Here is a 27077-nt window from a genome sequence, read left to right on the forward strand (position 1 = left end):
TGTTTAAGGTAGGCAAGACTAAGCTATGATGTTTGGTAGGTTAGGAGTATTAAATGCATTTGTGACTTAAGATATTTTCAGCTTATGATGGACTTATCAGGACATAATCGCATCATGAGTTGAAGCAGATCTCTACATAGCAGGGGCATATGAACTGGAAAGGAGTAAATGGAACTAGAGTACATCCTTATGGGGTAAAAGTTGAAACTACCTTAAATTAGGGATGTGAACAATTAAAATATTACAAATGAGTATAAAAATACCAACAAGAGTAGAAAAATGGGATGCTAAAACAACCAGCCTGAGAGACTTCAAAACAACTAGAAAGCAGAAAGTAAAACAGTAAACTTAAACACAATTACAACAGTTGTTATGTCAAATATAAAGGGAATAATGCTCCAATTAAAAGACGGAAATGTGGGCCACCTGGGTGGCTCAGTTGGTTAAGCATCTGACTTCGACTCAGATCATGATCTCACAGTCCATGAATTCGAGACCCATGTTGGGCTCTATGCTGACAGCTCAGAGCGTGAAGCCTGCCTCAGATTCTGTGTTTCCCTCTCTGTCTGCCCTTCCCCTCTCACTCACTCTCTCTCTCAAAAATAAACATTAAGAAAAAATCTTAAAGACAGAAATGATACAGTTTGATTTTAAAAGCTATTAAAATGACTATACACCATTTATAAGAGGACATCCAAAACATATGGATTTGGGGTAGTTGAAAGTACAAAGTCAGAAAGATATACCATGCTACACTAACCAAAAGCAAACTGGTAGAGCTTTATTCAGAATAGGCAGGGCGCCTGGGTGGCTCAGTTGGTTGAGCGTCCGACTTCAGCTCAGGTCATGATCTTACCGCTCGTGAGTTCGAATCCCGCGTCAGGCTCTGTGCTGAGAGCTCAGAGCCTGGAGCCTGCTTCAGATTCTGTGTATGTCTCTCTCTCTGCCCCTACCCTGCTCACACTCTGTATCTCTATCTCTCAGAAATAAATAAACATTAAAAAATTAAAAAAAAAAGAATAGGCAAGATTGGGGCACTGGGGTGGCTCAGTTGGTTAAGTGTCTGACTTCAGCTCAGGTCATGATCTCTCAGCTCGTGGGTTTGAGCCCCACATCAGGCTCTATGCTGATGGCTCAGAGCCTGGAGCCTGCTTCAGATTCTATGTCTCCCTTTCTCTCTGCCCCTCCCCTGCTTGTGCTCTCTTTCTCTCAAAAATAGATAAACATTAAAACATTAAAAAAAAAAAAAGAATAGGCGAGATTGACTCTGAGGAAAAAGAAAGCATTATTAGAAAACAAGAGAAAAAATTCTTATAGATGAAAGATTCAATTCAAAGGAATATACAACATCTGTACTGAGACTAATAATTTTGCCTCAAATATATATACATAGCTAATACTGACCAACTTTGAAGAAGAAAATAGACCAATCCACAGTCAGAATAGGATATTCTCAGTAACTTGCAGAACAGTAGACAAAAAAAATAATGACAGAGGAGAGTGGAATACATGCTTCCTAAGTTCTTGCTGTATTCTCCATGTTTCAACCTCTCATATTTTTCATCTTTATCTCTCTGAGGAACATTCAGGATTATTTCTTCAGATCTGTCATCCCATTTATTCTGTCCTAAACTGTACCTAGTCAACTATTAAGCTTACCCCAATTTGAGGTTCTCCTTTGCTATTTCAATTATTACATTTTTTTTCATTTTTAGAATTCTATCTTCTTATTCATATATGCTTAGTCATCTGTTACAATTTCTTATTCCCCAGAAATATTTTCAAGCTTGTCTTTTATTACTTTAAGCATGTTGAAGGTATTCATACTGGAAGTTCTAGAAAAGTTTTTACTTGCACGTTCCTAACTGGAAGAAAGAGCTACCTGAAATTATTATACCTAGCTAAACTGCTATTCATGAGGAAAGACAAAAGGAAAACATTCCTCATCATAAAGAGACTCAGAGAATAGAGCCTCAAAATACCTTGAAAATACCCACTCAGTGACAAAAGAAGACCATCTAAGAAGTCAATCAAAGCAAGTATTTTAAGACTGAGGACACAAGGAGGAAAGAGTCTATCTAAATTCAGAATTAAGACTAAACAACTCTGCACATTAGGATTCCCACACCGACTAAAAATAATGGTACATTTATGCTATAAATTTATAATATAATAAAATAAGTAGATGGGGAGAGGAGGCTGAAGAAACTACAAGGCTGATAAGTTCTCCATATTTCTTAAGAAATCTACCATGGTGTAAATCTAAAATTACACCATGGGGCTAAAAAAGTGATTCCAACACCTTAAAGTGATTATAATGTTTTCATTATAGACAAACCTTTTAGTAATTAATATTTTTCATAAAAGAATGTTTATTTGAATTTCAGCACTTCTTTTCTTCTGTTAAATTCAAATACAATTCAGAGCTCTTCATTAAAAATGCATTAAGAATCATTAAGAAATAAAGATGCCATGGTCATGAAGTTCTCTGTCAGTCCCTCACCCCCACCCCAGCATTTCTACATACGCTCTCTTGCATCTGCTTTCACCTCAGTCAGCCTCTGTCTGGTTTTACCTTTATCTGTCTCTGTCCATGGTTGGCTGCCTTCCTGTCCACCTACACCTGCCTGCCAAATTCTCTGTCTGCCTATCTGTCTGTACCTATGAACCTGTCCCTCTACACCTCCCTGCTCACCTCCATCTCTAGCTGGCCTGTCTACACCCATCTGTCTGCTCTTCTATTCCTGCCTGTCAGTTTGATTATATCTATCAGCTCATCTGTAAGCTCTTCTGTGTGCCAGGCTGCTCTCTGTCTGTTTGTATCCTGCCTTACCCACCTCCTCTCTGCCAATCTCTTATCTGTTTATCTACCTAGCCAGGCCAGTAGCCAAATATAAACATATAGAAATACCTGGAATGATGCTCTTCTTAAATTAATAGTGAGTAGTGCTTTGAACTTTTTAGACCCATGACCTAAGTAAGCCATTTTATAGAAGGATATACTATTTGTGTATAGTATATACATAAATAAAATTTTTTTGTAGAAGTTTCACAGAGAAATACTAATCCTAACAACATGCAGTACACTCTGAAATGTTCTGGTCTATTCTATTACATTATTTAAAAAAAAATACCAGTTTTTGATGAGCTGATTTCATGACCTACAAATGGTCACAAAAGGTAGTCTGAAAAACACCAGTAATAAGACAAATTTCCAGTGGAGTGACCCTGAGAACACAATTGCCCTACCTGAAGCTTCTACCATTCACTGCTAGCTGCCTGCTGGGAGTAGCAGTACACTGAGGCTGAATCTCGTCTCTACTGTTACCATCTATTTCCACTGCCTGCAACTCACTGAACCATCCAGTCCAAGGAGACTTGCACAGTTAGCCCCTGCCGCAAGCCACTCTGCCCCCATGGCTCCTCATCTGCATTTATTTCCAGGCCACATACATGGACATCTGATCTTCTGCCACCACCACGTACTGTTCTCCAGTGTACACACACACCTTACCTCCCCACTGAGAACATGCACTTCCTGAATGTACATTTTAAACTTTAATGGCCTTTAGGCTTAAATATTAATCTTTGAATACTTTAAAACTGAAAAAGAAATCACAAGTATGAAAGAAGTCACATTTTGCCATCCATAAAAGAAAAATTCATCATTGACCACAAGAGGGCAATAGAATGCAATGTTAAAACTCATGTCCCTTCAAGTGTCTCTACTTCATATTTTAAAATGTGCAACATTCATACTTTAAATTTCACATATATGCTTTCAAATTAGATTTGATGAGGAATAATTATAAAATGTAAAAAAGTATTTTTTTGGCTTCACAGCACAAAGATGTCTCAGAAGTTCAATCATAAGTAGTCTGCAGTTGCCTACCAGACCCAAGCTACTTCAGAACAGAATTTAGATTGGACTTAGGACTTAAATGGAATTCAGAATTTAGAGCATGCTCTTGCCAGGGTGAAATACCAATAATGGAGGCAGACAGACTCTGGGTATAAAAAACAATTTACATAATAAAGGTAAAATCACATCAATTTAGCATGTATCTCTTGTGTAAAATTTAAAAGCTTTGTCAATAATATCTAGCTTTTGTAGTAAGCACTAGCTTCCAAGGGTTCAAAACACTGTTACAAATTGGGGTCTGCAAAATATGGCCTGTCATCCAAATTCAGACCACCACATGATTTTCATAAATAAAGTTCTTTGGGAACACAATCATGTTTATTTGTTACTTGCTGTCCATGGCTGCTTTCTCACTATGAAGGCAGAGCTGAGCAGCTACAACAGAGCCCACGTAATCAATAAAGCCTGAAATATTATCATCTGGTCCTGTACTATATAAAGTATTTGATCTCTATTCTCAATTATATGCCCTCTATGCCCTTGATGATTTCAACTCAAATTGAAGTGTTACCAAGCACCTTCTGCAAGTACAACAGGAACACAACAAGGCAACATTAATGGAGGGAATAGGGTAGATTTTCAAATCATGGACTATTATGATAGAAGAATGTTTCGGCAGCAGGACATGTATAGTCAGATGACACAGCAGGTGTGGGCTCCAAGGAGCACACTGGTCAAAGGAAAAGGAGGGAACAGGAGTGAGAAAGCCCCCTGCATGACTTACCCAGTGATGGTTCACAGAAGGAGCAGGAGACGAGGAGCCCAGGAGGGCTAAAACTGCACACATGAACATGAGTCTGCTAAAGAAGCATTCAAGTCGGGAGAAGCTGAGGTTAGGGAAGAAAATAAGCTAAGCTTTGTCCTCATTATCATTAAAACACCTCTTAGAATGTCAGATGAGATCACAAGTGGGCATTTTAAAAGGCAAATGTGGAAATAAGAAGCAAGGTCTGGACAAAAGGCTTGAGTGGGAGTTGCATGTCACCGATGAAGGCCCTAAGGAGGCAAAGTGTGCAGTGACAAAAGAAGAGGCTTAAGCCCAGAACCTTGGTCGACTCCTGGAATTTGGGGTCAAACAAAAAAAGGGGGCCAAGAAATGAAGACACAGGAAGCGAGAGGAACCAAAACAGTGCTGAGCCACAGAATCAGAAAAGTATTTTACAAGGGGAATTTTCACTACAGTTTAAACTGATATTTTCTTAAGTCAAAAATTTTTATTCATTAAAATTCAAAATATTTTAAAACCTCTAGATTGCTGTGGACTATGCTGGGACTTTCATTCTTGGTTGATTTTTCTTTAATGAAAGTCTCAGAAGTGAAAGGGGTCAATCACTACCTAGAAGTCTCGCCCCTCCACAAAAAGCTCTTCATGACACACATGCATCATTCGTGTGAGTGTACACAATCCCTCCTCCCCACCAATAATGGGTCTCTGCCGTTCGAGGGCCTCACCCTCTGTGTGGGTGCACGGACTAAACCACTACCCCTCCATCACGTGCATATGCCCACAGAAGAGCCAGGTTCTGTTTCCCAGGGCACTAGTACCAAGGTGCAGGTGGCCAGTGGCTCCACCCCACACCACAGAGCTGCTGTTTGCTCCACTGCACTGCAGGTTCTGCTTCCTCTGTCAGAGTTTCTCTAAAGCAGCACTACTGACATTTGGGGCCAGATGTTCTCTGTCATGGGGTAGCAGGGGCCCTGTCCTGTGCTGGTAGGGTGTTTAACAACATCGCTTGCTACTACCCAGTAGATGCCTGTAGCACCGCCCCCTCCCCAGTTGTGACAACCCAAAATGTCTCCAGACAGCACCCAATGTCCCCTGGTGGGGAAGAGCTAGTCCCAGTTGTTGCTCAGGGCTGCTAATCGTTGCCTGGCCTCTGATCTATGCTGTCTTCTTCCTCACCTGCACCTACTTTCTTGTTTACATTTCTCCTATTCCACCCACCACAGTGTCCACCATAGGTATGCTATGTCAGCGTCTTGGCCTCAGCCCTTGCTTTCCTTTTATTCCTCTCCCCACTCAGCTTATTACTCTGAAGTCATAAATATTTCTATCATATGCATTATTTGGTGTCATAAATATTTCTATCATATTTCTATCATATGCATGCCATGCGTATGTGTAGGGAAAGTACACGTGTTTGCAGAAACATCCAGAGAGCTCCCTCAGACCCTGGGAACACCACCAGCCTGAGGCTCTTCTTTGTGATGTTCATTTGTTGCTGAGTATTCAGCAAGGGCTTTCTTCCCACCTACCACTGGGTTTATGGGAGCACAAGGGTATTTGTGGGATGATTTGTTCATATACAGAATTTCTTCTCCATGTGTAGGAATTTTACAAGAACAAAATTTTAAAAAATCCTAAAAGAAAAATATCACAACACTCCACATGACAAATTCATAGTGGGATTAGAGGGATAATTATTAAGTCTTGTAATGTAGCCCAACATATCCATAGTATTTCTTGCAGTACTATGAGCAAAAGAACAAGAACAAAACTCTTCAATTTCATGAACTTACACCACACACACACACACACACACACACACACACACACACACACACTAACCTGGCGAAAGACTTCGTTCACAAAGTTGACATAACCTCGTGTTGACAAAAGAATCCGCTGCACCATTTCATACACTGTGCGGTGCTCTTCTTCAATGCTACAAAGGCTGGAGTTGCTGAGTCTTCGGTCAGACAAGGTGCTGCTGTTGGAATGGTTTCTGTCCTGCTCTGTGGGCCCACCGCCATCCAGCTCCGGTGCTCTCTCTTGCCCTGCACCACCACCAACAGTCTGGAAAAAAGTCATTACCACTTCTGAGAGAGCCTTGTCTTCAACCTTCAAGAACACCCAGTGAACCTGAAGGCTTGTTTCATCTTAAAGAACTCTGGTAACCGTCAGCTTAACAGCAAGCTGGACAACAGCATTGCTCGGAGCACAAGGGGTTCCAGGACCTGTACTCACCAATTTTCCAATTCACCAACTAACCCCTCTCCAACTCAGTTATGTTAACAGGAAAACTACTAAATTATTGCAAGGAGGTGAGGCTGTGAAAGTCCAGCAACCTACAAACTTTAATTTACATTTGTAAGATCACATAACAAATTGTGTCAGTGAATTTACACTATGATCAGCTCTGGCCTCTAAATTCAGCACTTACTCTACGGTCACAGAGATCTTGAAGTTCAGTGGAATTTTTGCAGCCACAATGTTGGAAAGCATCATTTGATTCAAAAGATTAAATGATATCTGATGGAAGAGTGTCAAGATCTTTAGAGGGTATTTTATAAGAAGAATTTTGATCTGAGTTTTATATTCAGAATCTCAGACTGAACTTAACTGAAATATTTACAAAACTTTAAATATTTAGAAAACTTTATGAGCACAAGGAAATAAAATAATTCATGCAATGACTCACAAAGTTTAATGTTGAATTCTGCTCTCATTTCCCCATAAAACTAAAGGTTTCCTCAAAATAAAATACACATATAATTTTGCTTTGTTTTTATAAATTCCACTATTACTTTTTAAGTGTCAAAAATGTATAAGCCAAATACCACTAAACTTCTACCCACTGTGAATATGTTTTACAAAAAGTGATAACATATGAGTAGTACAAAATAATAATTTCAGTAACTACCAAGGACAGTTTGAAAGCAGATATCCAAATAGCAATCTCTAGGGAAAATTAATGGAAGATTATATTTATAACAATTTTTCTCTTCATGCCTTAGCTATTTAAGTCTGTGTGGCTTATCAAAGGCACTGTCATACTGTGAGATGAGCTGTCCTATAGAAATTATTTCATCCTTCTGACGTATCAACTATCTTCTGTAGAAAAATAAAATTGTACTCATTTTTCTGATATATACACCCACACACGCACATATATATATACATATATATGTATATGTATGTGTGTATATATAGATATAGATATAGATATAGATATAGATATAGATATATAAAGGTTGGATTAAGTTTAACGTCTCTTGTGGCTCAATAACCTGTGACTTTTTGATCAATAACTCCCATTTTCCTCATAGGCAAAAAAAGAAGAAAAAACCCTCATGTATATATACACATATGGCAGCAAATTAAAAACTGCTACAAATTTGGGGCGCCTGGGTGGCTCAGTCAGTTGAGCGTCCAACTTCGGCTCAGGTCGTGATATCACAGCTCGTGAGTTTGAGCCCCATGTCGGGCTCTGTGATGACAGCTCAGAGCCTGGAGTCTGCTTCAGATTCTGTCTCCGTATCTCACTGTGCCCCTTCCTCATTCATGCTCTGTCTCTCTTTCTCTCAAGAATAAAACATTTTAAAAAATTAAAAAAAAATGGCCACAAATTTGATCTACACAGGCTGTGTGACTGTGTTAACAAGTGTAATAGAGTGGAAGAGACCTGTTCCAGTTTCAGGCCCAGGCCAAAAGGCTGACAGTTACCACTTCCCATCTTTTGGAACATTTGCTAATAGAGCCCTGAATAGCCAGGGAAGAAGTCTCCCGACTCTACCAGAGAGACTGCATGGAAAGAGAGGCCCTGCTGAACCCTACTTTCCAACTGCATCCAGGCATTTGAATAGTCATCTTGAACCAAGATGCCACCAGCTGAAGACCACCACCCACTGACCTCACTTAATACCACATGAAGCACAAGAATTGCCCAACTAAATCCTGCCCAAATTCCCTACCCCAAAAGTATAATGTTTAGTGTGACAAAAGGGCTATTGTTTTAAGCCACCAAGTTTTGAAATCATTAGATAACTAATTGGATAACACAACTATTAGGTAATTTAAACAGTATAAATAAAGAAATAGGTTTAAAGGTACCAAGTAATTTAAAAAATGTACTCTGAACAAACATACAGAAAACCAGAAATAGACCCATAAATACAAAGAACTGGTGGCTGCCAGCAAAGGGGATGACAGGACAGGCAACATGGGTGAAGGGGAGTGAGAGGTACAGGCTTCCAGTTATGGAATGGATAAGTCAAGGAGATGAAAGGCACAGCATAGGGAATATGGTCGATGGTATTTAATAGCACTGCATGGTGACAGGTGGTAGGTGAGCACAGCATAACATACACACTTGTCAAATTCTATGTTGTACACCCGAAACTAATGTAACATTGTGTCAGCTGTATTTCAATTTAAGAAAATTAAAATAAACTTTACAAAATGAAAAGTGAGTTCTGTTATCCAAATAGAACACCAGAGATGGATTTCCCATCATACTGTAAACTGAAAGCTTCTCTTGATAGAACAATGCTTTCCTTAGCCTTAGTCCCCACTTTCCCCACAAAAGGCCACTTTCTAAAAACATCTTTATGTTCTGACAGACATTTATAATGGCAGTGAGTGATGAGAGTGAAAGCCAATTGATAATCCAAGTCTCCTCATTCCTTATCTCTTTCATGAAGATTAACAGTAAAAGCGTAAGTAAGAATTAATAATGGAGAGAGTCCATTTTCCGCCCACTAAAACCAAGCTGGAATTCTCAACTACTATTTGGTATTAGTTGATTCTGGTGGCAAATGCAAAAATAGTTTTTACTTCTTCGGCACATGATGAAGCCTCCGTCAGTGAAACAGACCTATCTGAAGCAGATCAGGCCTGCACTGCCAGGACTCAGGAAATTGCACGATGCAGGCTGCCACTTAATCCTTCCCACCACCCCTCCCCAACATCCTGGTTTCTTCTCAACCGACAGCTCATATTGAGACTTGTTCACTCCCAGGGTCAAACTAAACGGGGACACTCACAAAGAAGGTATGAAACGAGAGGATGCAACTGCCCTTCTGTTGGTGATGCCTGATGCCACTCAACTTCCTTGTCATGATTTGCCTGCATGGTTGGGGGCAGACTGCATTTGCCTTGTCAGAGCTCTACGACACAGAAAGTACTAGAGTGGAAGTCAACAAACAAATGAGTTTGTATAACGTACAAACTCGTATAGGGTTGTCAATTTGTGTGATTCACTTTTTCTAACTGTTCATCCCACGAAATACAACAATTTCAGGAAACCCACAGCCCATGAATCATTATTGAAGAACTGATTTACAATTAGTAAAATTATAAATAAAAAATTATAATACAAATAAATGTGATCAACTGATACCATCTCAAACTTTCTTTTACATTCCCAAATGGATTTTTATGGGTTATAATGTCAGTTAATGTGCTTATAGAATTGGTAAAAAATGGTCACCGCTGACATTTTAAAATCACCCCTCTGCTTTCTCTAATGTATACTGAAGTACTTTTATCTCATACAAAAATGAATTACTGGGGCACCTGGGTGGCTCAGTTGGTTAAGCGTCCAACTCTTGACTTTAGTTCAGGTCATGATCTCATGGTTCATGGGTTCAAGCCCTCCATTGGGCTCTGCACTGACAGTGCGGAACCTGCTTGAGATGCTCTCTCTCCCTCTCTCTCTGCCTCTCCCTCACTTGTGTGCTCTCTCGCAAAATAAACAAACTTAAAAAAAAATGAATTACTAAAGACTAAATAATACTTCACTAAAAATATTTTCAGCTGAAATTATGCACCAAGAATGTTCAGGTTTATACTGTTGTTGCCAACACAATATATGGGATATGAGAGCAACTATATTTTCGTTCTCCCTGAATGATGCCACTGAACAAGACTATTTGTTAAACCAGACTCTCCAAGGTGGTAAGAAAACTAAGTCTAGACGATGTATTGATTCCTTTCCTCCCTGATGAAAACTAATGTCAAAGGTATTAATTCTAGATCCGGAAGTAAATTCACTTTGGAAAACACACACACACACACACACACACACACACACAATCTCTCATCTATGACCTTTAACACAGAATGGCAAAAGTGTGAACTCTATTTGGAAGCAGCACTTAAAATACTGTTTTAAAGGGATTTTTTACGAGAGCAGCATATTCTTTGAAAAGAGATTTTGGATCACCTCATTTAGTGATATTCACTTTACACAGGCAAAATTATATTACATTTGAAATTCCAAATAAAAAATTTCAGGAGACAAAATTATATGTGCTTTTACTCCCGCAACTCTGCCCCCCAAATCTAATATTCAGGTGCTTAAATTGCCTTTTCTCAGGTACACTGTAAACGAAGAGAGGAACACAGTGGACACATGTGAGATGAGGTGGGAACACAGCTGTACAGGCATAGAAAGGACTACAGGAGACAAGTGGTCTGCTGAATAATGACCATGCCCTGATCTCCAGAACCTTAGAGTATCTTACCTTTTATGGCAAATGGGATTTAGCAGATGTGGTTAAATGAAGGATGTGAGAGAGGAAAATTATCCTAGATTATCTGGGTGGTCCCAATGTAATCACGAGGATCTATAAGGAGGCAGGAGGATCAGACACAGAGAGAGCAATGTGAAGATGGAAACAGGGACAGAAGGTGTCATGATGAAGGTCCATGAAACACAGAATGCAGGTAGTCTCTAGAAGCTGGATGAGAAAAGGAAATGGATTCTCCTCTAGAGTCTCCAGAAGAAACACAGACACCTTGATTTTACCACACTGACACTGATTTTGGACTTCAGACCTCCAGAAACTCAAGATAATACATTTGTGCTCTTTCAAGCCACTAAAACTTTGTGGTAATTTGCTACCGTGGCAAAGAAAACTTACAACAACTTACTGTGAGGCATATTAATAGTCTACACAATGGCAGTGGCCATTTCTAGGTGCAGCCATCTGCAGGGTGTGGAAGCACTGGACCTGGAGAGTTGTCTTCCCATCACCCATTCCCTTCCCTAACGGATGCATGGTGCTCCATGTGCCTCCTCCCCTGCAGCCCAGGTGACTCACAGGAAGCTGACCCCATCCACAGCACCAGGGACTGGAAGCCAATCATGTCCCTATTGGGCCATTCACATTGCTTTAAGGCAATCAGTGCCTTGTTATTGTTCTACAAGAGGCAAGTAACTAAGTTGTTCCACTCAGACAAAAGGGAAAGGGATGGGCTTTTTTTTTTTTTAATTTGATTCAAGTTAACACACAGTGTAGTATTGGTTTCAGGAGTATAATTTACTGATTCATCACCTACATACACCCAGTGCTCATCCCAACAAGTGCCCTCCTTAATGCCCATCACCCATTTAGCCCATCCCCTCCAGTAACTCTGAGTTTGTTCTCTCTTTAAGAGTCTCTTATGGTTTGTCTCCCTCTCCGTTTTTATCTTTTTTTCCCTTCCCTTCCCCTGTGTTCACCTGTTGTGTTTCTCAAATTCCACAGAGGAGTGAAATCATGGTATTTGTCTTTCTCTGACAGACTTATTTCGCTTAGCATTATACCCTCTAGTTTCATCCACATTGTTGCAAATGGCAAGATTCCATTCTTTTTCATTGCCCCGGCAGCAACTTCTTACTAGACATGTCTCCAGAGGCAAGGGAAATAAAAACAAAAATGAACTATGGGATCTCATCAAGAGAAGGGCTTTTTATTTTTGGGTTGTCTCTGAATATGAACAAGGAGGGCAGTGCCCCAGTTGTTGGCAGCCATCTTACAATCTGAGGGGAAGCTGAAGACAAACCTGCCAGAGGGAAAGGGCAGAGGAGGGAAGACTGTAGAGAATCATGGAAAGAGTGTGAGTAAACCATATTCTCTGCCAGCCCTGCCATGAGCTTATTTTATGAAATTAAAATGTTTCTTTTTTATCTTTAAGACAGTTTGAGTTTTTTTTGTTGTTGTTGTTAGGATGATATAACCATCCGAATTGCTTCAGGAGGCCAGGCTTTTATAACACTAAAAAACCAGATAATAAAAGTAGATGACTCACAAGTGTGAATGGCCACTTAAGGAAAAAAATCAGAATCTTGAAGCAGTGGTTAATCTGCTATTCTTGTTACTTCTCACCAACCAAGTGTATTTTTCAAGAATGAGAAACTTATTTTCAATAAATACAGGTGACGGTTTTCTAAAATTTTAAAACCAGGTAGGAAAAAGTCACAGCCTTTAAATAGACTGCTCTGAATCGACCTAACAACACAAGATGTAATATAAAATTTATCAAGGGTGTGACTGAGTTCCTTATATATGATTTCATACAAATTTTTGTCTACCTGATAAATTTTAGTTTTTGTCTACCCGATGGGTGAGTAAAGGTCTCTCAACGGTCCAGAACCGTGTTCCCCTGACTGATGGTGAAATCTTGGCTCATTTTTATTTCCTCTTCTGTGAACTTCTGTTTTATCTCCTTTTGTCTGTTTTGAATTGTTTTTGAGTTGAATTGTTTGTCTTCTTGTCAATTTGTAGGCACTGTCTCTATATTAGAGGCAAGAACTCTTTTAATAGCTAAGATGTCATGAATACTTTTCACAGTCTGTGTGTGGCTTTATCTTTTCACATACAAACCTTTTTCACATTTTTTAAATAAGGTGGAACCTCATTTCTTCTATGGCTTGTGGGTCTTGTCTCTACCTAACGTAGTCTACAACTTCCCAAATGTATATGTTCCCCTAGATTTTCTCTCAAATTTATTGCTTTGTTCTTATATTTAGACCTTAAATCAATTTAGAAATTAAATCAATCTGACATCTGACTATGTATGTGATACAAATCAAGGTTCAGAGAGAAAGAGAGACAGAGAGAGACTGAGTTCTTTGAGCTCTCAGGGCTATAGATTAGATTCGATATTCAATGTTATGCAGTCTCATTTCCTAAAAAGAACCTGTGGTTTCTGTCTGGAAGGCTGTGTAATTTTTTTCTTAATCAATGAAAGCCAAATGTCTGTTAGGTCTGTGTCTGTTTAGCTAGATCTCTCTGGCACTCGAAGGCCTTTTTAGTCTAAATCATGACTTTTTTTCAGCTCAAGTAAACATTTCATTAGATCAATTATCACTTCTGATTTTTTCTCCTTTTGTCCTCATGAAGTGCAAGGTAGGTCTGGGCCTGTCCTCAGATCTTATTTATTAACTTCTGATTTTCATCTCTTTGAATTTCTCCTCAATATTGTAGGATATTTCTTTGGAAAATCAACTTTGTTCTCAGCAGAGATCATTACAATCGCCAGTTTATCTATTAAATTTTTAAATTAATGAATTTATAGTTTTTTAAATTAATGTTTTTTTAATTTTTTTTTACATTTATTCATTTTTGAGAGACAGAGAGAGATAGAGCACAAGTGGGGGAGGGGCAGAGAGAGAGGGAGACACAGAATCCAAAGCAGGCTCCAGGCTCCCAGCTATCAGCATAGAGCCCGACGCGGGGCTTGAACTCACAAACTGCAAGATCATGATCTGAGCCAAAGTCGGATGCACAACTGACTGAGCCACCCAGGCGCCCCTAAATTAATGGTTTTTTAAAGCTTTCTTTTAAAACTTTCATTAAGTCTTTTGTTGCTTTTACTGGAATTGTATCCCCCTCAGACATCTTTGAAACAAGATTCTCCAGTTCTTCAGTCAGTTCTTATCAATGGGGCCACACACTCTGGACCTCAGTTTGGTGCTCCTTCATCAAGGTGCTAATAATCACTCAGCTGTGTGCACTCTCCCAGCTCAGGCCTAGGTCACACTTCTGGAAACTCCAAAGTATCAGCAAACCTGCTCTAAGTGGACCTCACTTTCTGCATAAAACCATTACCCTGCTGTGGAGTGGCTGCTCTCAAACTTCCCCACGTGGTCCTGCTCTACCTGGTGCAAAGTCTCTAAGTAACTCAGCCTTCTGGGAAAGTAACTCAGCCATTTGTGCAGGACTAAGGCTGCAAAAGAGAGTAGGTACACTACAGGCCCCATACAGAAAGAGGTCTTCACTAAAGGCCTCGGGGAGAGACAGATTTCTCTTCCAGGGATTCTATCAGGGCTTAACAAGCACTCTGAAATCCTGAGATGGTCTTCCACTCCTTCCCCTGAGATCCCAGAGGGCATTTGGCAGTCTCATGGGTCCTCTCCATGGCCCACCTGTGTGATTCCTGAGGGTCTTCCTGTTGTTGGGGACTGGGGAAGCCAACACAGGCCCCTGGTCTTATGCTCCAAGGTCACTGGTACTTGAGCAAAAGAGGGAAAATGAGAGAGCCAGGAGTGTGCACACAACAGCCATCTCTCAGAATGTCTCCTTGGGCCCCAAGGTTGCCTTGTCATGGCAGTGTCAACAGAGCACTGAGAGTGCGGCCTCAGAGCTTCCCCTGACACCTCAGCAACACAGACAAAGCCACCAATAAACCAGTCCCCATAACCAACATCCCTTAAGAACCAAGAACCCTAATAACCAATTACTTTGGCATGTGTTAGTGTATTCTTACCTAAGTAAAAGAAGATGATGAATGGCATACCTGTATGATTTTGGGCAACACATCAACTCCATTTTTAGTGTTTTGTGTTGTAGTTAAATACTTTTTTTCCAAAAAGAAAGTGACAATCCACTTAATAAAAACAACGCGAGCTGCCATGTATGGAATTTTTGTACTGTAAATGTTTTCATTGTCTCGAGTTGTAGTAATGTACACTGGCTTTGGTCTCATATGGGGGATGTCTGGAAGAAAAAAGAGCACTTATCAGGTTAGTGAATGTAACCCCCACAGAAGATTCAATTTAACCAAGCAGATAAATATCTGTCTGTTTGAACTGCGACTAAAAAGAACCAGAAATTATTAGAAATGACATCTTTTGGTAGGCTTATTTCTGATTCTGCCTTGCAACCTGACCAAGATGGGATGGTGGGTACTGCTGTTGTGTGCTTGTTACAACTGTGCTATATAGCTGTGGAAGTACTAAGCTAACAACTCTTTTTAACAAATTTGAGAAATGACAGATTATAAGCCTAAAAATATTTTCACATATATTATAGTTTATTTTATCTTTATTTTATGACAAAATAATTTAATCTTATTTTATGACAAAAAAAAAAAAGCACATATACACATTTTTTCATCATTTTAGGTATTTTAACATCCAATACTACACTAACCATAATCCACTGGACTTTTAGTCTTATATCCTTTTCCCTTTGGATGAATCCAAAGAATAAAATCAATACAATCTACTTTATGTTAGAAAGAATTCATCTTTGAGGTATCAGACAAATTAATAAGAGGTCCATTCCTCAATCTTTAAATTCCATAATCAATACAAAAAATTACATGGTGTTTGGTTTGAGATACTACTTGCTGTATGTCCAATTCTCATACTAACTTGTATCCACTTGGAGAAACCTGCATGAAGCAGTTCTCAACAAATAACTTTTAATTTCAGCACATTAATAATATGTTTTCTACATGAATATAGACTATAAAATCAGAAACAAATTCTGAAAAAATATACCCACATATAGTTAACAAAATACACATCTCAGTACCTCTAAAGTTTAGTACTTCTACATCTTTCAAAATGCACCAAGTTTTTGCTATTTTTCCCTTCTCCAAGCATGCATGTGTGTTTGTGTGTGTGTATGTGTAAATAAACACCCTAAAACAACTGAATTAGTAGTCCACATTCTCCAGATGGATTAACGTCTGTCGTGATCTTCCCCTTCCAAAATTGTTCCTGATCCCGGGTGCCTGGGTGGCTCAATTGGTTAAGCATCCGACTTCAGGAAAGGTTATGATATCAAGTTCATAGGTTCAAGCCCTGCATTGGGCTCTGCACTCACAGTGTAGAGCCTGCTTGGGATTTGCTCTTTCCCCTCTCTGCCCCTCCCCCACTCATGCTGTTTTTTTCTCTCAAAATTAAATAAACAAAAATAAGCAAAATTGTTCTTGATTATTCATCTTAACTAATTTCAACTGCTTTAAAACAATAGGGAGAAAAATTTGTCCCCCACTGCCACCAATCTAAGGGTGCTTCTGTCCTATGAGCCCTCATTTCTTTTCCTTTTTAAAAATTTTTTAACATTTATTTTAGAGAGAGACAGACAGAGTGCAAGAGGGGGAGGAGCAGAGAGAGAGAGGGAGACCCAGAATCCGAAGCAGGCTCCAGGCTCTGAGCTGTCAGCACAGAGCCCGATGTGGAGCTTGAACCTACAAACTGTGAGATCATGACCTGAGCCCAACTCAGATGCTTAACCGACTGAGCCACCCAGGTGCCCCATGCTCTCATTTTTTATAGAAGAAAAACTTTATCAGCTAAGTTAGAAACTCCCTTACGTTTCCTTCCTTTCTGGAGCTTACTGTCCCTGGGGTGCCTAACTGCCCTAGCATGGTCCCGCCATAAGCTATAAGCAGCACCTGCTGGATGGAAGATCCAGTATAAAAGGGCTTACTGTGGGCAGCTGTGTAGCCTGGGCTGGCTTGCCTAGCCACTGAGCAAGGTCTGGGGTCTCACCATACCCCGCCACTCCTAAGAAAAGACCTAAGGGAATGCAAGTTTTTTTTAACATTAAAAGTTTTCAATATAATTACAACCAAAAACCCATAACACATGTCAAATTATTATGAGTACAGGAGCCATAGTCCCCTTTATTGCTGTGAGATGAGGTACCTCTTGAAGCTTGTACAAATAGGTAAAATCATTTACTAGGAAACTTTAAGCCTCTTGCAATAAAGTTACCATTAAATATAAGAATAAAATGGCTATTTTACTTAAAAATAATCAAAGGCCACTTTGAAAGAGACTGGACAGCTTCCCTGTGGACATCCTCTAGATACAACCCAATGTACTTACCAAGTACAGGTTTGTAGATGTTTGTTAACTTAGTAAATGATGGAAATAAATGAGGAAGATAATATTTTCGAAACAATGTAAAAAGAAATGTAAAACCAGTATCTTGATTCTCCTTATTCTTCCACTCCAAGCTTGCAGCCTTTGGATAATATGTGGAAAAGAACATATGTACATTTACATTTCAACTTAATGTATACTAAACTGAAATGCTGTTATCTTATTAAAATCCCTGTTCTAAACACACAAAAAAATATTTTGACAAATAATGTTGAAATCATGTAATGAAATTGTATCTTAAAACTCAAACGACAAGAATAAAAGCTTCAAAGAAAAGACCTAAGGGAATGCAAGTTTCTTTTTTAACATTAAAAGTTTTCAATATAATTACAACCAAAACCCATGACCAAAATGGTAACTACGTGAAACACGGTTTTACTGAGTATTAAAAAAAATCACACGATGATATCATATCTTTTTAAACTGGCTCTACTACATCATGCCCTTATTTTTCCCCACATGTTCTCTATAAGGATTTAATATTCTTTCTGCCCTTAAACATTTAGTCAGATGTAATCTGGTGAGGTTTTTTTTTTTTTAACACAAAAAAGGCCATTTATAATAAACAGGAATTTTTTAAAATTTTGTTTAATGTTTATTCACTTTTTGAGAGATGGAGACACAGCGTGAGTGGGAGAGGGGCAGAGGGGGTGGAGGAGACAGAATCAGAAGCAGGCTTCAGGCTCTGAGCTGTCAGCACAAAACCCGATGCGGGGCTTGAACCCATGAACTACAAGATCATGACCTGAGCCGAAGTCAGATGCTTAACCGACTGAGCCACCCAGGCACGCCTATAATAAACAGGAAATAAAGAAATAACCCCTTGCAAGGATTTCATGCAAAATCAATATCATTAAAAGGCAAAGCTATGGAAACTTGGAAAGTGCATTCTCCTTATTAAAAGCACTCCACAGACTAAGATAAGCCAGGCCTGCCAGTCCACCTGTACCTGTTACTAGTTCTTAGTACTTGTTAGAACACAGAGTGCTCTAAAACAGAGCTCCCCAACTTCCTTCATGATGCAGCCCACTTAGAAAATGAAAATACTTTGTGCAGCATCTGAGGTAAAGGGATGTGGAACTTTGAATGCCCCTGGGGCAGAGGGGCTCAGTGTCTGTGACCTGTCAGAAGTTCTAATACACAGAGTGTATCAGAAGTTCTCTGGGGTGAGCCAGTGGAGAAAAGGGAGAGAAAAAGAGAGGGATGGACATGAACATACAATTCTGCACATGATTTATGCACAATCTGCATAAAAACCACCACCTTATATCACCGGCATCCTTCCTCCACTGGGATTCTGGGGATTGTGTGACTTATCTGAGGTCACACAGCTCATTAGTGACATATCTAGAATGAGACCCAAGTACACCAACACATCCAAGTTCTCAATACTTCATGCTGATCTCCTGGGACAGATGGAATGCCCTACCACTTCTGAACAGGTGGTTTGAGTTGCAGGTGGAAATGCAGAGTTTCCAGAAGACAACAGAATACGCCAGCCTGCTCTTAGGATTTTGGAGTCCTTGTGTTTCTGGTGCTGGCTAAGGGAAATGGGAGAGGAGAGTACACAAGATTGCCCAACAGGACAGAGTAGTCAGAAAGGGAGCCAAGGAATGAATCTTGAGAAACAGCAGAGAGAGACAGTCCCCAAAGAAAAGTGGCAAGAAATAAAAGAAGGGGAGGAGGAAAGCAGGAAGAAAACATGAGAGGAGAGAATATCACGAAGAAGGGGCAGTCACCGTCAAATCACCTGAAAGATGATTTGAGTAGGGCAAAAACTAAAGTGTCCTTCCTCTAGACTTGACCACTAGACCTCCTTCATGATCTTGGGCCTCCGTCTTAGCAGGGACAGGGCAGAGGCAGGTAGCAGTGAGTGTCAGGTGAGGAAGTGGATTTAGCAGAGATTATGACATCAACAAACTTGGTTGTGGAGGACACAGAGATTGGACAGAGTTCCCAGGAAGAACTCAGGGATGACCAGTGTTCACCAAAAGAAAGGAATCCAGTAGTTTTGAACCATATCAATGCTTAGAAATGTAGACCAAGAGAAAGCGATCGCCCACTGAAATCATAAACTAATGATATTAGCTCTGTTTTCAGTTGGTAAACATCAGAGAAAGGAGCCTGTGACATCAAGCAGACCTGTGCTGACAGCACAAAGAAACACCTCTATGTGCTCCCACCCAAATTTTCCTGCCTGCTCTGCCTATTATTTCCAGATCCGCCTGTTCAGCCTCTAGGCCTGCCTCCTCCTCCATCCACCTTGCTAGCCTAGGGATCAGGGTTCAGGAAGGGGCAAAGAGGCAAAAATAGATTAATACAGCCTAGGGATCAGGGTTCAGGAAGGGGCAAAGAGCCAAAAATAGATTAATACACTATGAGAAAACAGAAAATATATATGGCTCTCTGCCCCCACTTCCTGGCATAGAGCCCCTAAAACTCTTGTCATGTCCTAAGAGGTAAGAGCACTGGGAGCATCTTTTGTTCTAGTAAAACAACTCTGGGTGGGCTCCTGGATGGCTCCTGAGTGAGGGCTGGTCACCAGAAAGACCACACTGTGATTAGAACTTGGAATTTTTAGCACCCCCACCCCAACCCTTCCATTTCTCCAGAGGGGAGAGGGGATAGAAATGGAGCATGTCTATGTAAGGAAGCCTCCAGAAAAATCCCAATGGCAAGGGTTTCAGGGAGCTTCCAGGTAAGTCCACATATCCATGTACTGAGAGGGTAATGAAACCCAACTCCTCATGAACAGACATTCCTGCGCTTGGGACTCTTCCAGGCTGTGCCCTTTGTATCTCTTCATCTGGCTGCTCATCTGTATCCTTTATCACATACTTTAATAAAGTGGTAAATGGAAACAAAGGTTTCCCGGAGTTCTGCGAGCTACTCTAGCAAATCAGTTGAACCTGAAAAGGAGTTGTGGGAACCTCTGATTTGTAGCCAAGTTGTATAGAAGCAGTGGGTAACCTGGGGCCTACCACTAGTAACTGGCACCTGACTGACAGAACCATCTCATGGGACTGAGCCCTTCTCCTGCGGGATCTGATGCCATCTCCAAGCAGACAGCCTCAAAGCAGAAATAAACTGTAGGACATCCAGCTGGTGTGGCGGAGTTGTCTGATGGGGGAAAACACTCACACGTTTGGTAACCACAAGTGTCAGAAGTGAAGTGTTCTGTGTGAATGTGGTAATGATCTAAAAGTAGGTGGAGAACTGAATTCTTCCCGTGACATACACACTTACACAAAATAGTACATATGCCAGGTCTCTGCTGATGTGACCTGGTACATACTCTATTTTTAGTATCATATAAAATCACCTCAAAGTAAAAAGCAAAGGTACAAATGCTTTCTCTTTCCCACAGAGAGTAAGACCATTACTGAATTATCCCATGATTTTTCTCTTACCTGAATAACCATATATTTCAATAGTATTTGAAGAAAAAAGCATGTTTGGTCCTCAGCAATCTTTTCCCCCGATATGGCTGGTAGGAGTGGAGTGATTTCTTCTGGATATACCTTTGCTGTAGAGTGGGGAAAAAAAAGCAGGGCTCTTTCACCAAAGCTAAAGAGGGTTTTGTTTCTGTTTTTAAATGGTCTCTATTAACATACATCTATCGCTCCACTGGAACTGCTCACACTATACTCCAAGCCAGTGTACATGAAGGGCTTAGAAATATGGTACAAATGCTCATGAAACCACCTCTCCCACTAAACCATTCTTTTCTCTTTCAAATTCTGCTTTGGTCAGCCTAAGATCAAGTACCTGTCATTGGGCAATAAAGTAACATGCATTAATAAAGCAATGGCCCTAACTGGCAAGTTCTTGAAAACTCACAAGACACAAATGGCTGCTATTAATACTCCCAGGAGGCCACTATTGTCCTTCCATGAATGCTGCATGAAATACACAGCTGGCAAAAAAGAGCCTGGGTGAGCAGATGAATGTCCGCTCATGAAACAATCTGAGGAGGACAATAGACAGTAGTTTTGGATGGCGGATTTAAATCTCATTAACAGCCACAAAAACACTCCAGACATACCACGTGTCTCTACTTCCTGCTATTGCCAACATCTGTCCCCTCCCTTCCATTCTTGTTTCCACCACTTCAGGAAATTTCTCCTGTCATCATTTCATATAAAATAGGCTCCAATTCTTTCAATTCTAATGTCTTTAAGACTTTACTGTGAATATGAGCAGAAAATAACTCCTCCTCTGAACCATCTGTGAAATAAAGATTTCTATGTAGGATAATGACAAACCAAGGAATTCCTCAATGTAACTTCAAGAGTCATTCCAGCCTGTAAGATCTGCTAAAGTTACTCACCATCAGCTCCACTAGGGCTAGGACTGATGAGTGTCTCCAGCGTACAGGGCCCTCTGGATGACATGATTGCTGGGAAACCAGGCACAAGGCAAGCAAAAATCAGCACCTGCTCTTCTGCACAGTTTGTCTGAAGTGCTTGAAGCCACAGAAGAAACAGCCTGATCCCTTCACATCTTATCTAAAAGCAGAATTAAAGGCAACAAAATTAAACACCCAAATGTATATGCAGAGATGCACTGCAATACAGAATCAGTTCTGAGAAAGAAAAACCAGAAGTTAAAAGTACTGTCGAATTACGGCACCAAGTTCTTCTTAGTGACAAACAGGCATGCTGCAATAAACACAAGGGTTAAGAGTGTGGGTTATGGAGCCACAGGGCCTGGGTTCAAATTCAGGCTCTGCTACTTTAGCTTAGCTGTGACCAGTGGAGGACTGCTTAACTTCTCTATGCATTAGTCTCCCCCTCTGTAAAATAGGGTAATAGAATTTACCACAAAGTACTGGTATAGGGTTAAGAGAGTTACAACAGTGCCCATATCATCAATTGGTTACCCATGAAAACAATGTAAAGATAATCTTCCTCCAAGTTTACACTATGTTTTGAATAGAGTTTTTGTCATGTCACTACAATATGTACATGTATAATGTAATGTTCTTGAAAATCTGAACACTTAGAGCTAAACAAGACCTTGAAGACCTGGCTCAATGGGATTGGGCAGCTCTCCAGCTTCCCTGCCTTATGTCCCTACTCCATTCTCTCTACCACCTTCATGTGCTCTGAAGAGATGAAAAAAATGTCAGATGAAGCTGCAAGATGCAGTGAGCTCCAAATGCAGGCAACTGAGGGACTGCCTGATCTCCTTTCAACTATACCAAGGTAGTGCAGATTCTTCCAGAGCAAGTGTTTAAGCCAAACATGAGGCTCTGCAGGAAAGACGAAAGAAGTGAAGTGAAGTGAAGTGAAGTGAAGTGAAGTGAAGTGAAAAGAAAAAAAGAAAAAAAAGCAAGTTTGGCTGAATCCCCACAGAAGTAAAATACACCGAGACAGACACCCTGTCTGGAGACAGTTCTACACATCAACAGTAGATTCCAGGGCACACTTTCAGACATGCCCGTGGACACACCACTGCTGTGCACAAACCTGCATGACCACTCACACCTGTCCACTTCTCCCCAAGCAGGCAATATAAGTGGGGACATTGCTGAACACATAACAGACAAAACATGACATGGCTCTAGGCGTATCTAACAAAATTGCAGAAAATTTAACAGGAGGAAAATTACAAAATTCTATCATGTCTCCAATTTTTTAGGATAACTGTATTTAAGTTAACAAAATATAAATAAGGCCAATAATAAACATAAAGTCACAACCTGATTAGGTTTTAACTATAAGACTATTAATTAAAACAGGAATAAAATGTGGAATCTGTTGTGAAGCTAGGAATAGCTCATCCCCTTTTTTCAACATGTAAGAGAAGTAACACACCAAATTTAAGTAGCTATGAGTGTTTAAGCTGGTATAAAACAAAAAATATACAGACTTATTATTTTTTAGTTGTCTTCAATGTTTATTTTTTTAATATAATTTATTGTCAAACTGACTAACATACAGTGTGTACAGTATGCTCTTGGTGTGGGGAGAAGATTCCCATGGTTCATCGCTTACTTACATACAACACCCAGTGCTCATCCCAACAAGTGCCCTCCTCAGTGTCCATCATCCATTTTCTCCTCTCCTCCAGCCCCCATCAACCCTCAGTTTGTTCTCTGTATTTAAGAGTCTCTTATGGTTTGCTTCTCTCCCTCTCTGTTTGTAACTATTTTCCCCCTTTCCTTCCCCCATGGTCTTCTGTTAAGTTTCTCAAGTTCCATATATGAGTGAAAACATATGATGCCTGTCTTTCTCTGACTGACTTATTTCACTTAGCATAATACCCTCCAGTTCCATCCATGTTGCTGCAAATGGCATGATTTCATTCTTTCTCATTGCTAAGTAGTATTCCATTTAATATGAACTTATTAAAGTCACACACATAACTCAATTAGCTATAAGTGAATCACCTTCCATAAAGTATATATCCCCAGCTGGCTTCTTTTGTCATTTATGTTTTAGGGTCATCTTATCTAGCATCAAATGGTATTATATATTATAAAAGGTATGTTTGTTTTAAAATAAGCCAATGTTAACCTAAAGTTATGCTGCAAACAAATATTCAAGAGTAAGGCTCTGCTGCTCTTTTCTCCCAAAATGGCTCTCAAAACCAGCAAAAGTAATTCAGAGACAACTATAATTTTAACAAGATTGCTGGGGTGAACGGAATCTAGCATGTTAGCTCGGAGGCTTGGAGAGGAACCCTTCCCTTTCCTGAGGATAAAACTGGAGCAGCGAGTGCCTTGCTGACGGTTACCTGACTGGACGCAGTACAATCAAAATTAGAACTCCAAATTCCAAACTCTGAATCCTAAGCCCTTCTCCCCAAATAATATTTAAAATGTATATCACAATAAGTTTTGATGTAAGAACAAAAACTCCAACTAATAAACTCCATATTAGTTTTAATTAAAAATAAAGAGTAAGTCAAGTGGTTTTTAAAGATCTTTTTTCTCTACAAATGGCCTCATTTTGTCACTTTATGGCACTAGTAAATTTAAGAATGTTGCAAAATGACATTGCACATTCATCTAAAATAAATACCTTAATAGAATTTCCAGTGTGTAGAAGCTTCTTTAAAGTTGAGCCTGAAAGTTTAAAACACTGAGTTAGAAAGAGTATATAAATTTATACCATACACACAAAAAAAAAACTCAGAGTGGATTAAGATGTATTTTTAAAAGGTCGGTTTTAGAAAGAAAAATTATACTTATGACAAAATAAAAGACATTTTTTCATTATACTTTTCATTATACATCATACATTTCACATCATACATTATACATCATACATCATACATTTCATTATACTTATGACAAAAGAAAAGACATTTTTTTAAAAGAAAAGAAAATCAATGTCACAGAAGGAGAGATATCTTTAAGATAAAATTGCTTTAAGTGTGAAACTCTTCAAAACTCTTAAAATAGTCAAAATGACTGATATTAAGTAACACATATACCCACAGCAGATTTAGTGCAAACATCTCATCATGAATAAAATAAATGATTCTTTTCTAATCTCCAAAGGTAAAAATAATATAAACTACTGCTTATAAAACATTTTTACAAGAATATTTTGCAAATATTCAAGATAGCATGTTTCCTTGCAGTGACAATCACGTTTATATGTTTGGGCCATCAATAAATCCTCTAGCAGAGCTCTTTCATCACTGTCAAGGAGGAGGAATCAACGTTTACTCAGAACTACACCATTCAACTGCAAAAACTTCAGTGCTGCTGCCCACTTTAATTAGAAAAGTCTCTCTTACAAGGATGGAAACATATTATTCTATAACATGTTCATGTCTTAGTATGGAGTTGGCTTGGCAACCCACCTAAATATCATATGTAGGCTCTAATCTTAACCTTAAAGAAGGAAGTAATCTTTAAAAATAAAAAAATGTATTGGAAGTCAGGCAAGAGAACCTTTTCTTCTAAAATTTTGGGGAAAAGATGACTTCAATCTCCTGATGATAAGTTTTATGCAATAATTAAAACTCACACATCAAATCATATTTACTCCAGTAATGTATTTCAAGAGATGTTCCACTAAGAAATAGAGCCAGTCTCAACAAATTTCTACAGGTCATATTTAAGTGGATAGATACAACATGTTAGTTAAATGCACACAATTTTGTAACTGCTGTTGCTATTTATAACACTTAACACTAAGATTCAGTGGAAAGTCACCATTGTTATGACTATGTTACAACACTAAGTCACCAACAACACTAAATCACCAACGGTTGTGAATGAGTAACAGAAGTTAAAGTGCCCTCCTCCCTCTACTTCTGTCACCAAACCATATTCAGTATTTTTTTGGTCTAGAGCCAGCATTTATTGAGCTAATCTCTCTCACAACTAAGGTTCAAGTGTCTGCTCTCATGGGACTATTTTATCCCACACCTCTCCTTAACCTGGGGCCTTGTCCCTTGCCTCCATGTTCACCCATTCTGGGACAAAGGTTGGTCTGCCTCAGTTTAATATTGACTCCAGTATGCCCATGAGGACCTCACGTGGTTGGCAGGGCCAACAGACACTCCACTCCCCAAAAGACTCGAGATAAAGTCCGCTCACACAGCTCTCCTCCTGGACATCTGGCAAATCGATCATTTTGCAACACATTCTTGGAACACTTTCTCCTGGTTATTGTGCGTGACCACTGGGGCTTATCAGCCCCTCCCCTACTTTGAATGGGTCTACAGTTTTATTTTTAATGTTTGGCCTACCCATAGTTGCCCATATCCACTCTTCTCTACAATGGAAAGAAGAAAAATACTTATAAATAGGACAGACTTTACAAAGAGACATACAGAATGTCTTGACCCATATCGGCCAACAGTCCCTGACTTTTTTTTTTTTTTTAAATTAACCTGGTAACTTGTTAGAGCAGCAATAGAAAACACATACATGTTTAATGTTTCCATCTTGCAAGAAACTCTTGTACATGTGAAGTAGTATAGCTTGGCATTTACGAGCCAGATTCAGAAGTCAGATTGTTAGGGTTCAAATCTAGGTTCTGCATTTACTGTATAACCTGAGTCAGTTACTTAATCTCCCTGTGCCTGAGTTTTCTCATCTGTGAAATGGGATAATAACAGTGCCTACCATGGGGAATTATTAATGAAGTTTAAATGAGTTAACATATATAAATGCGTAGAACAGTGCCTGGTATATGAAAAACACATTTTCCCCACAAGATAAGGCATCAGCTATTCTCTAAGAAACTCTTTTTAAATAAGAACAGCATTAGAAAGAAAACTTGTGCAGTAGGAGCACACAGAATAGTGTTTCAACATGAAAACTGGTGATTAATACCAGAGAGCCTTGCCTGGCTACTTTAGGCATTTCCTAAGGTCCAAAGTTCACAAAGATACTGCTACTCTAACTACCATTATGTAATCTTTTTCATTTTAATTTCAAAAAGTTTCTCTCTCTATATCACATCTGTTTGGAATTTTAAATACCCCATCCAAACTATAATTATACCCACTCCCAAATT

At 39.5% G+C, this 27077-nt stretch overlaps 1 protein-coding gene across 5 annotated transcripts in view; it reads right to left on the reverse strand.

Annotated features, from left to right (window-relative positions):
* Positions 1-27077, reverse strand: part of RALGAPA2 (Ral GTPase activating protein catalytic subunit alpha 2) — a 322390-nt gene that overhangs the window by 230554 nt on the left and 64759 nt on the right. For all 5 annotated transcript variants that reach the window (XM_047854052.1, XM_047854051.1, XM_047854050.1 and 2 more), the window contains exons 5-10: positions 24621-24664; positions 21923-22100; positions 21003-21118; positions 17536-17674; positions 15210-15409; positions 6492-6719 (exon numbers count right to left, since the gene is read on the reverse strand). In XM_047854052.1, coding sequence (XP_047710008.1) covers positions 6492-6719; positions 15210-15409; positions 17536-17674; positions 21003-21118; positions 21923-22100; positions 24621-24664 — 905 coding nt within the window. The remainder of the gene's footprint in view (positions 1-6491; positions 6720-15209; positions 15410-17535; positions 17675-21002; positions 21119-21922; positions 22101-24620; positions 24665-27077) is intronic.

This window comes from Prionailurus viverrinus, chromosome A3, assembly GCF_022837055.1.
Source record: "Prionailurus viverrinus isolate Anna chromosome A3, UM_Priviv_1.0, whole genome shotgun sequence".
Classification (NCBI taxonomy): domain Eukaryota; kingdom Metazoa; phylum Chordata; class Mammalia; order Carnivora; family Felidae; genus Prionailurus; species Prionailurus viverrinus.